At 38.9% G+C, this 13,934-nt stretch overlaps 1 protein-coding gene across 3 annotated transcripts in view; it reads left to right on the top strand.

The window, feature by feature from the left end:
- The window catches only part of tmem260 (transmembrane protein 260), a 38,744-nt gene that overhangs the window by 10,933 nt on the left and 13,877 nt on the right, over positions 1-13,934 (top strand). For all 3 annotated transcript variants that reach the window (XM_065288606.1, XM_065288605.1, XM_065288607.2), the window contains 4 exons: positions 11,278-11,455; positions 11,533-11,646; positions 11,848-12,027; positions 12,209-12,249. In XM_065288606.1, the coding sequence (XP_065144678.1) occupies positions 11,278-11,455; positions 11,533-11,646; positions 11,848-12,027; positions 12,209-12,249 (513 nt within the window). The remainder of the gene's footprint in view (positions 1-11,277; positions 11,456-11,532; positions 11,647-11,847; positions 12,028-12,208; positions 12,250-13,934) is intronic.

Below are 13,934 nucleotides of genomic sequence, written 5' to 3'. Positions count from 1 at the left end.
AAATATTTTTTGGGGCTGACGCTTGAGGTTCTTAGTATTTGAGAACTCTTTGTGAACCCTAAAAAGAATAAAAATAGTACAATAAAACTTCTGCTATTTTGTACTGTAGATTAAATTTTTCTAAGACAGGCCGCATGTGTATTTTCAAATCAGAATACACACAGTGTTATGCAGTTTGCTTCCCAGTTCTTCAAAAATGAAATATGACTATTATTGTTTGTTGATGTGTACATGTTTGTGCTACAAGCAGCAATACTACCTTAAAGGGACACTTCACTTTTTTTGAAAATATGCTAATTTTCCAGCTCCTGTAGAGTTAAACATTTGATTTTTACCGTTTTGGAATCCATTCAGCTGATCTCCATTCAGCAGGACCACTTTTAGCATAGCTTAGCACAATCCATTGAATCTGATTAGACCATTAGCATTGCGCTAAAAGTAACCAAAGAGTTTCAAAGAGTTGACTCTTCTGTAGTTACATCGTGTGCTAAGACCGGCTGAAAATTAAAAGTTGTCATTTTCTAGGCAGATATGGCTAGGAACTATACTCTCATTCCGGCGTAATAATCAAGGACTTTGCTGCTGTAACATGGCTGCAGGAGGTGCAATGATATTACACAGTGCCCGAAATAGTCCTCTACTATTGAAAGTAACCAAGGGGACTATATTCAGGGGCTGCGTAATATCATTGCCCCTGTTGCAGCCATGTTACGGCAGCAAATCTTTGATTATTACAACAGAATGAGAGTATAGTTCCTAGCCATATTGGCCTAGAAAATCGCAACTTTTAAAGATAAACTCTTTTGACTTAGGCCTGTATAGGTACCATCAAGAAACCATCCAAAACAATTACCAATCATACATCCAAAATATCAATCAAGTAAACATCACAAAAAGAACAGCACTCTTATCTATATTGTGAGTTATGCAGTACTCATTTATTTATAAAAATCTTGTTGAATTTTAATGACCTTTACGTAGCACCCCACATTTAGATAACACTAAAACAACTGTGTTCTGTTATTGTTCAAGAATGACTTTGTATTTTCTGTACAATCTTTTAATTATTACGTAATTAATGTTACCGAAGGTGACTCTACCCCTCCTCCCCAGCCCCAGCTTCAACGCACCTGTGAGGGTGCACACCAGCCAAGAGCCGACGGGTCTCGTTTCAGCTCAAATCACAGCTGACCGGGCTCCAGTGCCCACCTATCCCAGTGTGTCTGTGACCAAATAAGGCATTTTACCATATGGCCATGACTGTGTTTTCCTCAGTGTACCCACAAGTCACTCTTTCTCACCTCACCGTTTTCCGTGGTGAGCTGTGTTTTTAATCAGGATTGTTACTTTGTGAGAGTATATGTATCAGAATGTGTGAATGTTGAGGTATGGAAATATGGGGATATGAGTATGTCTTTAATGCTTAGCCTAGTTTTAGCTCTGATATTAAATATTCTGGTCTGTGCTGCGTTTATATTGTTTCTGAAGTGTCAGTTTTCAAAATCAAAGGGGTTGTTTGTCTATTTGTGAAGAATATTAAAATTGGTGTAGTGTATTTTCCCACGTCCCTTGGCCGCCCCCTCCTGCATACCTCTGTTGTCAGGTAAATCATCGACCCAAAAGCAACAGCTCCTGGCAGCTTAAGCACATGCTTTATTAGCCAGTCTAATCTGTAAAATGCTTTGGTCTGCAGCCATGCATTTTTTTGGTAACTAACATGATCAGGTATTCCGAGCAGGGTTTTCTTTAAACTCTGATAACCCCCTTTGGTTTTAATGCCAAGCGTTTAACATCAGCCATAATATATATACTGCAGGTTATATATTCCAGGTTAACTACAGTTTGCTCTGCATCTGCGACATGGTGTTAAGTACCACTGAAAATGAGTTTTACTCATTAAATGAGTATGATTAAAATCAAAGTTGGAATTTAAATACATTGTTCATATAATTTTTACAAGCTGTCCTCCAGCCCATACGATCATTTAGGTCATTTGTCTGTTCCCCAACGTAAGTGTTTACTAAATTAGCATCTCTACCGGCAGCAGCCGAAACTTTCTATACGTTCATCGTGAAATTATAGTTTTGCAGTAATGAATGACATGCATTGGGATATGATTTTCAATTTGAGCCAACAGGATTATTGTATTTTTATTATACAATACATTATTCAAGCATATGTTACACATTTATTTATTATTTAATATAAAATGCAGCATACACAGTCAAAATGTTTTTTTTTTAAAAAGTACAAATATCTCAAGTGTACTCAATCATACAAACAATTTTTATGAGAAAAGGTGATCTCCTGTAAATCTCAGATCCGGTGTCTGTACTCGTTCACACTAAACTCGTGTTTACTCCGGGTACTCTGGTTTCCTTCCACAGACCAAAAATAGGCAAGTTAGTTAAATTAGAGATATCAAATGTCCCCTCCCCCAAACTGTGTATGGATTCACTTGTGTATGGATTAACTGGTTCTCGCTGAATATAGCCATAGATGCTGGAATGGTGTGAGGAATGAATGAAGAAATAAAGAAAGAAAACAGCACCTGTGTAGCATCTGTGTATATTGTGCTATGTTGAACCCCAGTGAATATAACCATAGATGCTGGAATGGTAGGTAGAAAGAAAGCAAGAAAAAAAAGAAAGAAAGAAAGAAAGAAAGAAAGAAAGAAAGAAAGAAAGAAAGAAAGAGAGAAAGAAAGAAAGAGAGAAAGAAAGAAAGAAACAGCACCTGTGTAGCATCTTTGGATATTGTGCTATGTTGAATCATAAGTGGTGGTATAGTCATGCTTTAGCACCACTTAAAGTTCCCTATATAGGTGCTGTATAGCGCTTAAAATGATTATGAGATTTTAGCAGTCCTTCCAGGAAAAACGCAGCATTTTTTTGTGATTGTTGTGGGCAAAAAAATCTTGATCTCAGTCAAATAGTTTTCTTAAAAAATGCGAAGGAATATGCGGGATATTTATGCAATTCTATATGATAAAATGCGGGAACTTGCAAAAACTGTTTGCAGCTTTTCAATGATGTTCACGTCACATTATCACGTCACTTCGTAACGTTTCCATGGCAACAGGGGACATTGCTGAGCTTGTGTGAAGTAAATGCAACATTTTTCAACTTTCTGCTAATATATATGTGATTTTTGCAAGGATTATGAAATCATGCAAGCACCGCATATTTTGTGCACGGAAATCTGCAATTTATGCTGCCGTATTTGAAAAAATGCGGCCCCCGCATAAATTTGCGGACTTTGGCTGATTATGCATTGAATCATGCAATCGCATTATCGCGTTTTTCTGGAGGGACTATTTTAGTACTATTTTACTAAAAGCGAGTATAGGCGAGAAATGAACATTGTTCACATGGAAAATTAACACAAAGTTAATTAACCCAAGTGTTTCTATGATTTGGAAAGAATTTAGTCTAATAAGAAGTTTATTACTGTAACAAGTTTTTTTGTTGGTTTTAATAGTCAAAATTATTTACTCAAAACAGTTTACCCCAGAGTGTAAATGTATTTTTGTAAAATACCTCACATTCTGAACGATATCGGTCTTACAGTATATTCCCAAACTCAACATGACCAACGGCACCATTTAATCATGTGCAGTAATATTTCCTTAAAAGATGTTTAATGAAGACATCTTAACCCTCATTACCCCATTCAGAAAGGGGGAAATATGGCCATTTTCAGTGCTATGCCATCACTTTAATTTCCCCTTGCCTGCAGGTTTAAGATTGTGTCTATTACATTGGAAGTCAATATAACTCTATTACATTTTCTGAACTGTCTCCACAGGCAGTTTTTAATGGAAGTCTTACAAGGCAAAAATCTGCCTTTATTGGAACACATCAATTCCATATGACTTTGTAATACTACATTTTATTTGGCGTTATTAAAATGGTAACAGTAGAAAATAAAATGTGTATTTACAAAATGATATACAGGTTCTGTTATGCATAAGTTTGTTCACATGATGTCTTGTCATTGGGGAATTTAAATTGATTTAGGATGTATTGTTGTATTAAAGGCTGTGGTATTATTCATTTTATTAAGCTGTCATAAGTTTGTCATAACGTAGTAAAATATTAAAGGAATAGTTTCTTCATCCTTTGCTCATTCTAATGTTGTTTGCAACTGTAATTTTGTATTGTAGGACACAAATGCAGACCATTTGCTCATGCAATGGATATGGATGAGGATTTGACACCAAGTGTCATAAAATTAGTCCATTCAGTTAATTTCTCCTTCAGCTATATGTTAGGTTAGGGACAAACTAAACCGATGCCAGCGAAGTAGCGCAGACTGTAAGGTTGGCTCACAGTGCCCATGTGCGGGTTGTGTCTGGGTCCAATGTTGCCCTGACAAACCAAACAGACGGCAGCCAAGTGACACTTCCGTTCTGTGGCTCAGTGAGTTAACTTTCCATACCAGGAGGTAGTAGTAGTTGGTATTCATTAATCAAAACAGGAAACCAGAAGAGCCAGTGAATGCTGGGATACAAAACATAAACAAAGCAATGCTCGCATACCAGTTCACACAAATCTGTCTTATAAGCCATATCTATATGTGAAAATATTCACATATTGGAATGAGAGATGAAAAGTTGAGATGATTGTTCTGCACGTTCCATCTTGATTTTATTGTTTGCTTGCTTCATTACTTATGTTTAATTTCTTGTACATTGACTCCCAGACGAGCACCATCATTTAACATGTTGAAGCGGCCAAAAAAGACTATGGACACGGTGTAGTTATATAAGTAGCTTGATAAAAAGCTGTGCTTTATTATGAATAAACTTGGGTATTCACTATTATGGATTAACTATTAAAGTCACCATGAAACAGGAGTAGCGATTATCTTATCTTCCCACTCGGACGTATATCCGAGTGAAGCGGCTTCTGAAATAAAAAAAGTAGTGCTGGACTTGAATTTGTCTGTCGAGAACTGAGTGGATCATTTGAAGCCGGTCATGTTGTTATTTGCTAATAAATTTTTTCCCGGACACCGCCCACCTGCCATTCCATATGACTGCAAGTAAAGAGAGATGGTTTGAGGAGGGGAGAAGATTTGCGTTCATGGTTAAAGATTATTAGGCCACATAATAAACAAATGAAGCTCAGAGATAAGTAATTTGTAAAAAATACCACAATATTCCAAACAAATTAGCCTACAGATTTTAATTTCAATTTCGTTGCGACTTTAAGTATCCATGCCTTTAACAGACCCTAAACAGTATCGTTTTTGGCAAGATAGTAACTTAAAGTAGCCTGACGTTGATATACTCAATTCTAGTCAGAATACTTATAAAATGTACAAAACTGAACCTTTGATGGTACCACCCCAGTGACAGAAAAGGTTTTAAACCTTATTTTCTGACAGTGTATACAGTACATTCATGGTAGCATACCTGCAAATAATATCTACTTAGTATCTGTTCTGAGCTAAAGTAGAGATTCTTACATTTCAGCAGTATATCTTGCACAACAGACATGTGTGTTGTTCACTCAGTGTTCATGTGTTATTCTATCTGAGTGCTGCTCTCAAGTGTGTCTTGCTCGCTTATCATCACTTACCGACATGTGAGAGAGACCCTGGTGGTCCTGCATGTACAGGAATGAAGGACACTTCACATACCCTGCTTTCAAGCAGCCTGACATTCCTAAAGCGGGATGTGTCAAGCCCCCTTCAGTGGAATAAAGACGAGAGGAGGACAGCAAGGCAACTGTCAGGCCACCCCATTAAAGCGATGACAGGGGGAGGATGTGATATTTCACACTGCGGACCCCTGCTTCTGGATAGCACCCCTGCTCTAACCCAACCGCGGCCCCCCACCTCCATTCTGTGATGGGGTTAATTGGCACGCAGCAGGAAGAAATCGAGGGTGCGGGGGGTCCGCACCTTCACCGAGACCTGTCTTCCTTACCCCTCCTTAGAGTGCACAAGCAGTAAAGAAGGCAACAGAGAAGAGCTGATATCACCAAGAATACCCCGCCTCCTTTTGACAAGCTATTAGCCCCACTATGCACATGTGCGCGCACACACACACACACAGTCTCATCTAGTACGAGACAGAAAAATAAGAGGAAATGGGAAGTAGAGAAAAAGGAATAGTCAGCAAGCGCGAGTTTCACCAGACCACCACATCCCCCCACCAAACACACACACCACCATCCTTTTCTTCCATCCATACACTTTATTCCGTTCCCCTTCTTTTCTGACTTACTTTGCTTTGCCTTCGAAAGCTCCATTGTTCCCCTTCCCCTAAGTCTCATCAGACTCTTTTTGTGGCCGACTATCACAGCGGCAGGCAGAGGCGCGCTGGAAACGTCTAAATGGTATCATGGCTCGTGATTAAGCGCGCGAGCTTCCGCTGTGCAGCCGCTGCTTATGAGTCAGGTCTGATAAGGCGAGGGCCCTGCTCTCTACTCAATTTCAGATACCGTTAATGGAATCTGTCTTGTGCGATTGTAATGTGAGAGCGCCTAATTTGCCATGGAGCTTGAAGCTGTCAGCGGCGAGGGATTGCGGGGTCAGGAGGGAGCTGGCAGCCGCTTGGCCCGCGGCGTGTATCGGTGGCGCTGAATAGAGCAGCTCTCCGCCTGTCACTTAGCTGATAGGCTGATGAGGACTCTAAGCCACTCGGCACAATGAGGAGAGGGCCATGCTGCCTCACTTCCTCTCCCCCCCCCCCCTTTAATTGTCAAGCCCGCTAAAATTTTTCCAAGCCAGTGTGCTGGAGACCGGGCTGAGGGGTTTCTTGTACAGCTCCGTCTCTCTGCTCTTTTTTTCATTTACTTTTTTCTTTCCACTTCTGTTCCTTCATCTGCTGTGCTGTTAAAAAACGAGGATGACCACTCTTTCGTCTTTTTCTACGTCACACACCTTCATCTCTCTTCAGTCACCCTGTCTGTCTTTAATAAGTAGTGGATCTTGGCATTTGACAGATTAATTAAGTCACCTTAATTACCATTAAACAAAATTTTTGGGGTGGGTTGGAGGGATGCTGCTTATTTATTTATTTATTTTACATAGTTTTTTAGTTTTATGTGATAAATGGGTCAGGTTATACGTTTATCGCTGTTAAATGGGACTGGGTGAAATATCGAATGTGATAATATACAAAATTGCTGGGATTTTAATACAGTTTAAAAATCAATACAAACAGTTCACTTCAGTTAATGTATTTAAACACGTTTTAACAATTAGTCTGCGTAATTAAAATATACAATTTGAGAGTGAATACACAAACAATAAATACTAAATGTCATATAAATTCTGATGAATATCATTGATCTTTGCATATGATAAGACAAAGATTTGAATCTTCATTATAATGTAATTTCTTCAGGCTTTAAAACAGCTTGAGTGTTACTCTACATCCTTGCCTCATTTAATATACACAGATCGATGAATATGCAAATGAGTCCCCGCCTCTACTCATTCGAACAGCTCAGATACAGTATAAATGCAAATTAGCCCCTGTCTCCACTCTTTCGCACCACCTCGGACAATAGATAACTATGTAAGTACATGGGCGTCAGAACCATTATATGTGGGTGGGACAAGACCCACGTAGTTTTTAAGGCCAATGATATTGGACCCACTCACTTTTTCTCGAATTAAGCGCATATGTCTCTTGTCAGAGTGCCGTCAGTCAAATCGATTCCGCTATGTCCTGCAGATTTTACGCTCCAACCCTAATAAAATCTCGCCTAACTGTAGTTTTCAAGGACTTTTTAGACCTTGATTAGTTGTTTAGGTGTGGTTGATTAGAGCTGGAGCTAAACTCTACAGGACATTGGCACTCCAAGACTGATGTTGCCTACCCCTTCACTAGAGGAATGCACTAATAAGTTATAAATTATACTCCATTCCACGTTTCAGCTACAACCTTACTGTACATTCACACCGCCGCCAGCTGTGAGTCTTAAAAAATGCCCTGGTTGCCCTGCCAACGACCCTAGCGGTGCACCGATAAATGGCGATATACACATACTTCCTTACTTACTTATTCATTTAGCTGACGCTTTTATCTAAAGCGACTTATAATTGCTATGTCAGAGGTCGCACGCCTCTGGAGCAACTAGGGGTTAAGTATCTTGCTCAGTGACACAATGGTGTCTCACAGTGGATTCGAACCCGGGTCTCTCACACCAAAGGCGTGTGTCTTATCCACTGCGCCATCACCACTATACACTAATAATACCACAATATAACAATATAATAATACTACCAATATAATATAATAATACCATTACAATATAATAATACTAATACCACGATATACACTAATAATATGTGGACGATAACTATTCTAAATCGCACAACCGATATTATTCACAGTTATTTCATGTACCACAGCTTTGATCAGTAAGTCCTTATCGATCTAAAATCACTGTTAGTTTGAGTCGTGCATTTGAACATGCATTTGAAAAAGCAACACTCGTCAAACATAATCATTATACATATTCTTTATTATCCAGAAAATACCTGAAAAGGTTTGAAGAACAGCAATATAAATATATCCTTAAGTCATTTCCCTGGAGCTGCGTGTCATAGCTACATGTCTACAGCACATTTTGAGTTTCTGCACGAGAGCGCTCCCTGGGTTTTGGATGTAGCGGCATTTCACCATAATTCATCGAGAAGCATAGCAAGCATCATCGGCCGATATATCGGTGCACCCCTAAACGATGCTACAGAAAAGTGTATTGGACGCACTGATGCGCGAATGCATTCTCTGGACTTCTCTTAAGCGAGGTTTCTCCTTTACGATTGGTTGTTGATGAACATTTCTTCCTTCTGATTAGTTGCCACAGAACCACGCCATAGCTCATTACCATGAGCTGATTTCAACTCTCCTTGATGCTTACACCGTCCATGATGTGCCGTGCCGCTGCTCGCCGGAGCTCGCTGCCGGCTTTTAATGAAAATGAATGCCTTCCAGCCACTTTGACGCTCTTGCCGATGGCGGTGTGAATGCACTGTTAGCTTCCACGCTGCTGCTTCCTGAAATACATTCCACTTGCCTCATAGTCCATATAAAGTAAACTCCATTTCGTGTTTGCGCTACTTTGTGATTACTCTGTGTTTCCTGTAAAGAATGTTTTTTTCCTGATCCGACGGATTCCGTTTAGATCCCGTTTAGATCTCGTGTCCAGAATCTCACATTTATATTTCTCTAACTAAGAGAAACAGAGATTGGGTATAACAAATATAAGATAAAGGGTATACAAAATGTTATCAGTTTACCTTTATTTGGCTTTGTCAAAATAAAAAAATTAAACATGAAGGGAACATGAAAAGGAATCCTGTTGGCCTTGCGAAATGAAATCCCCTTTTAATCAAACTCTTTAATCGACACCTTTTTAAAGGGCACCTATGGTCCGATTCACTGTTTACATTTCCTTTGGTGTGTAAGTGTGTATTAGTACATGTTAATGATATCCAAAAGGTACATACCCTAAAGTAAACGATGACGCGAGTTATCATCTCCAATGTAAATATATTTCTTGGACTACAACAAACACACAGATTGTAGGCAACAGTTTAATTTCTGGGATTGGTGATGTAGACAAGACCGAAATTATCATAATTCCTCCTGCCTCAGCCTGTAAATTAACTCCTGTTAGCATTGCATTGTGACCAAATCTTTTAAACATGGTAAGGAGCATCACATTTCTGGTATTTAGGCCAGTCACAACGTACAGATTAGCTGGCCAGCCCTTTTCAAACCAAAGACCCTCCTGATGATGAAAATTACATAATGTGGACGGCATGCGTATGGCCCTTCTGCTTTAGAGCATTCACATGGCACGTGTGAGCAGAGTAGAGCTGAAGCTGCTGTGCTGCAATTGTTTCAGTCTATGCGTCATCCTTACATACAGTAATATTTATGACTCAAACTATTGATCCACACATTAAACTTTATTGATGTGATTGGTTACGTGTTTGTAACGTAGGAAACAAAGGTGATTTCTAACCGTTGGAATAATGCTGCGTTTCAGGCAGGTTTTTAAGCCCGTAAATCACGACTTCAAAACCACGACTCAAGACTCTGAACTGGGAGTACCAGTTACCAGCCAACCTGTAACCCGTGTTTTTCCAACCTTCTACCTGTGAAAGTGCACTGGAACGGCAGTCAAACCCGTGACTTCCCACATGTGAACTCGTACTAGATTGATGTACTCCTTGATTTACGGGTTACAGGTTGCCTGGAACGCAACATAAGACTGTTTTCTGTTTTATAAATAAATACTTAGCAATGGTGTTAAATGATGAATTTGCACATGGGTTGTCTTAAAGCATATTAACCCTGGAGAACCCAAGAGGATTTTGGATAGCAGCAATTAACATTGGCCAAATTGACCCCGTGGGTTCTCCAGGGTTAAAAACAGCACATTATAACAACACAAATCCTGATTTTCACCACAGATGGACTTTAATAAAGTCAACAAACTTGGTTACACTGACACTACTCAAGACTGAGAAAATAACCCAATTAAATAAATTAAACCGGCTCAACTGAGCGATTAGGTAGAAAAAAACAACCCAATAGTTTTTAGAGTGCATTTTAATTGCGTTTAGATGAAGCGTTGGCATAAGCGACATTCCATCATTTGGTCGGAATGTGAGAAAATTTTACTTGTGACAACCAATTTTTACACACATTCTCTGTTGACCAATAACAGAATGGACCATTTTTGATCACTTTATACTCAATTTCAAACTAATTAGGGTCCTTTCACCCTCACGTTGAATTTCTGTCAACTAAACACTTTGGCTGTCATTCAGTTCCCATCTCCTTAGGCCGTGAATCAGTAGATTGTGTACACAGGCCCAGGCAAGCACCCTGGCTCACTAATCATTGGCACACTTGATGACTTATTTTCTGATCACATTATTAAAGCACGTTGTGAAATGTCACCACACATCATATCTCACGTTTGACTATCGAACACAGATACAGAGGTTTCATGAGTTGTCAAAATGAGTATTATGTTCTTTGAGTTGTTGTTTTTTTTGGTTGGAGAGCTTTAGAAGGTGTGTGATGGTATGTAAATAAATTTTTAAGGAACAGATGTTCCAGTGCACTATAAGGATTTTACATTTAAGACAGCCCTTAATATGAGCAGTGCCTTGACTTCAAGTACTGTGAGCCGATTGAGACGCACCCTTTGTCTAAACTTTCTTTAGTGTGTAAGTGTATTTAGAAGTATATAGGTGATTTGGTTCCTATATCCATAACTGTTTTCTGTCTGTTAGGGTGTCGGGACCCGGTCCAGGGGCTATCCTGGCAGGTGGAGTGTTTGCAGTGTCCAGGCTGGTATGGCAGTGGTCAATAATGGTTGAAGTCTTCTCTCTTAATAACCTGTTTGTCGGCGCCCTATTTGCCCTCTCTGCATCTTTTCACAGTGCAGAAAGTGTTAATCAGAAGAAGAAGGTAATAACCAGTCATACAAAATCTTTTTTTTTATTGGTTGTCAGGTGCAGTAATTTTTCTTTTGTATTTTTTTCCAGTTTGCTCTATGGGGGGCGCTGTGCTGTGGTTTGAGCCTGTGTAACCAGCATACGCTGATCTTATATGTTATTGTCATAATTCCCTGGGCCCTCCTGCACCTATACTTTCATAATGTGAGTATTGATAATCATTGAGATATACATGTGATTTCTCAGTATTTGTTAGTAGATTCATTCATGACATTAATACTGTATGTAGTCTTACCTTAAATATTTTTTTTAAATTAGTAATTTAGTAATTTCATCAGTATGTAAATTTGAGCATTGGTAATGGAAACGTTTCTCAGTTATATGTGTGACATGTATCACCCACAGGGACTGTCCTTCTATGATCTTGTGTCTTTGGGGATGTGTTTCCTGGCTGGCTTTGTGCCCTATATCTACCTGCCCATTTCCTCTTATCTGAACAGAGCTCGCTGGAGCTGGGGAGACCAGACCTCACTTAGTGGTTTGCTCAAACACCTCCTCAGAACTGAATATGGCACATTCAGTCTGGTATTCATGCATACAATGTCATTTATTCATTTGTGTGTTTACTTTCTTATTGTAAGATTTGATGTAGGAAGTTCAAGCATCAAGCTTTTTATGCATTTTCATATTTTATATACAAAATACTATATATACAAATTTTTATTATTATAATGCAGCATATTTTGGTTTTATTTTTTGGGTTCAGGCAAAAACAGAAGCAAATGTGGACCACATGAAGATGTTAAAGTGAGTATAAGAAACTTGTGGTTAAAGATTCTTTTTAAGTATTGATGTTCCAAATTTAATTAAAATTTGAATTTGTAAGCGGGTATATTTGTAGAAAAAGCCAAAAATACATTGCATGGGTCAAAATTATAGATTTTTGTTTATTTACTTAGCTTTTGGATGATGTATAGGGATGTTTTGATGAAGGTTAACCAACGTCTGACAAACCCGGTGATATAAATGCGCATGCAGCCGGTGAATTATTGGCAACTGTTTATATTCAGTTTTTAGTGTGTGCTCTCTAATGAAACTAAATGATTTTGCCGATTATGCTTAATACAGTGATAACACGTGGGGTCATGTAAACGCGTAAAACTGTTTTCTTTAATCGGGGAAAGCTCATAAACGGCATAAGCAAAAACCGATCGGCACAGGTAGTTTTTTGCTCATTACGCCGATTTCGCGTGGCATGTAAACACCTTAACCGGCTTTCTCACGGTTTTGTCCATGTGCGCATGTCTCCGCGTATGAAAGATAAACTACACACGCGGAAGTAAGCGCAAAGTAACGCATAAAAGTCTCCGCTTGACTAAAGCAGTTGGCAGAGAAACTGTGAAAATAAAAGCTCATGTTACATTTACAGGTTCTGCAGACACGAGAAGAGATACAACAGTACAGCTTAAGACAGATATGTCGTTGACTTTTTGATCGACTATTATGTACTATAGGTGGTGACGTCACTGCCTTCGAGATAACTGATAATTCTCCAAGTACCATGTAAACGCAGTTGTCTGCATAGCCGGTTTATTGATTTGCATGTAAACGCATGAAAACAGTTTTCTATAATAAGCAGATTTTTGATAGTTATCCGCTTATTCTGTGCATGTGAACGCACTCAGTAAGAGGCTAAAGCATCGTGTTTTACTGATTACGACGACTATCACAACATTCAATTCAATTCAATTGTCTAACATGCCTAACAATTCAACATGCCTAATAATGTATAAATCTCAATTTAAAAAAAATTACCCTTATGACTGGTTTTGTGGTCCAGGGTCACAAATATGCATTTCTGCACTGTGAATGTAATTCGATGCAAGAAAATATGATGCAGTCGGTGTTGTTGTTAAATTATAAACATGCATTCTGTCATTTAAATCATTAGAAGATTTTAAAATTTAAATGTAAATCTTAATATCTATTGAAACTTAATAAAAACACCAGCTGGCTGAATTCTATAACACAACAAATTCTCATAATTTTCCATTTTGCCACATTTTTTTACTAATAGGAATGTCATGAATACCGTCACAGACATGTAACCATCTTTGTCTCACTTTGCCTTGTGAATAACAAGTCTGTGTTTTTTCATTACTCTGGCTGTTGAAACGATCTGTGACATTAGTTAAACATATCACCAGAGACTCAGGTCCCCAAAGCCCAGCCTCATCATACGTTTGGGTGTCCCCCATTGAGAGCTTATTTTACAGTACGTCCTGCTAGTACCAATCAGCCGTTTCCCATCACCCCCCAGAGATGCCACATACTGTAGCATGATGGACAGGTGAGAGCGAGAGAGGGAAACACAACAAGCATGTCACAGCATAAACCTGCCATAAGAAGCTCAAACACACACACACACACACACACACACACACACACACACACACACACACACTCTCTGCACACTCGCTTTCACACAACGC

Source organism: Paramisgurnus dabryanus, chromosome 17 (assembly GCF_030506205.2).
Source record: "Paramisgurnus dabryanus chromosome 17, PD_genome_1.1, whole genome shotgun sequence".
Lineage (NCBI taxonomy): Eukaryota > Metazoa > Chordata > Actinopteri > Cypriniformes > Cobitidae > Paramisgurnus > Paramisgurnus dabryanus.
This window is presented reverse-complemented; position numbering and strand designations above follow the sequence as displayed.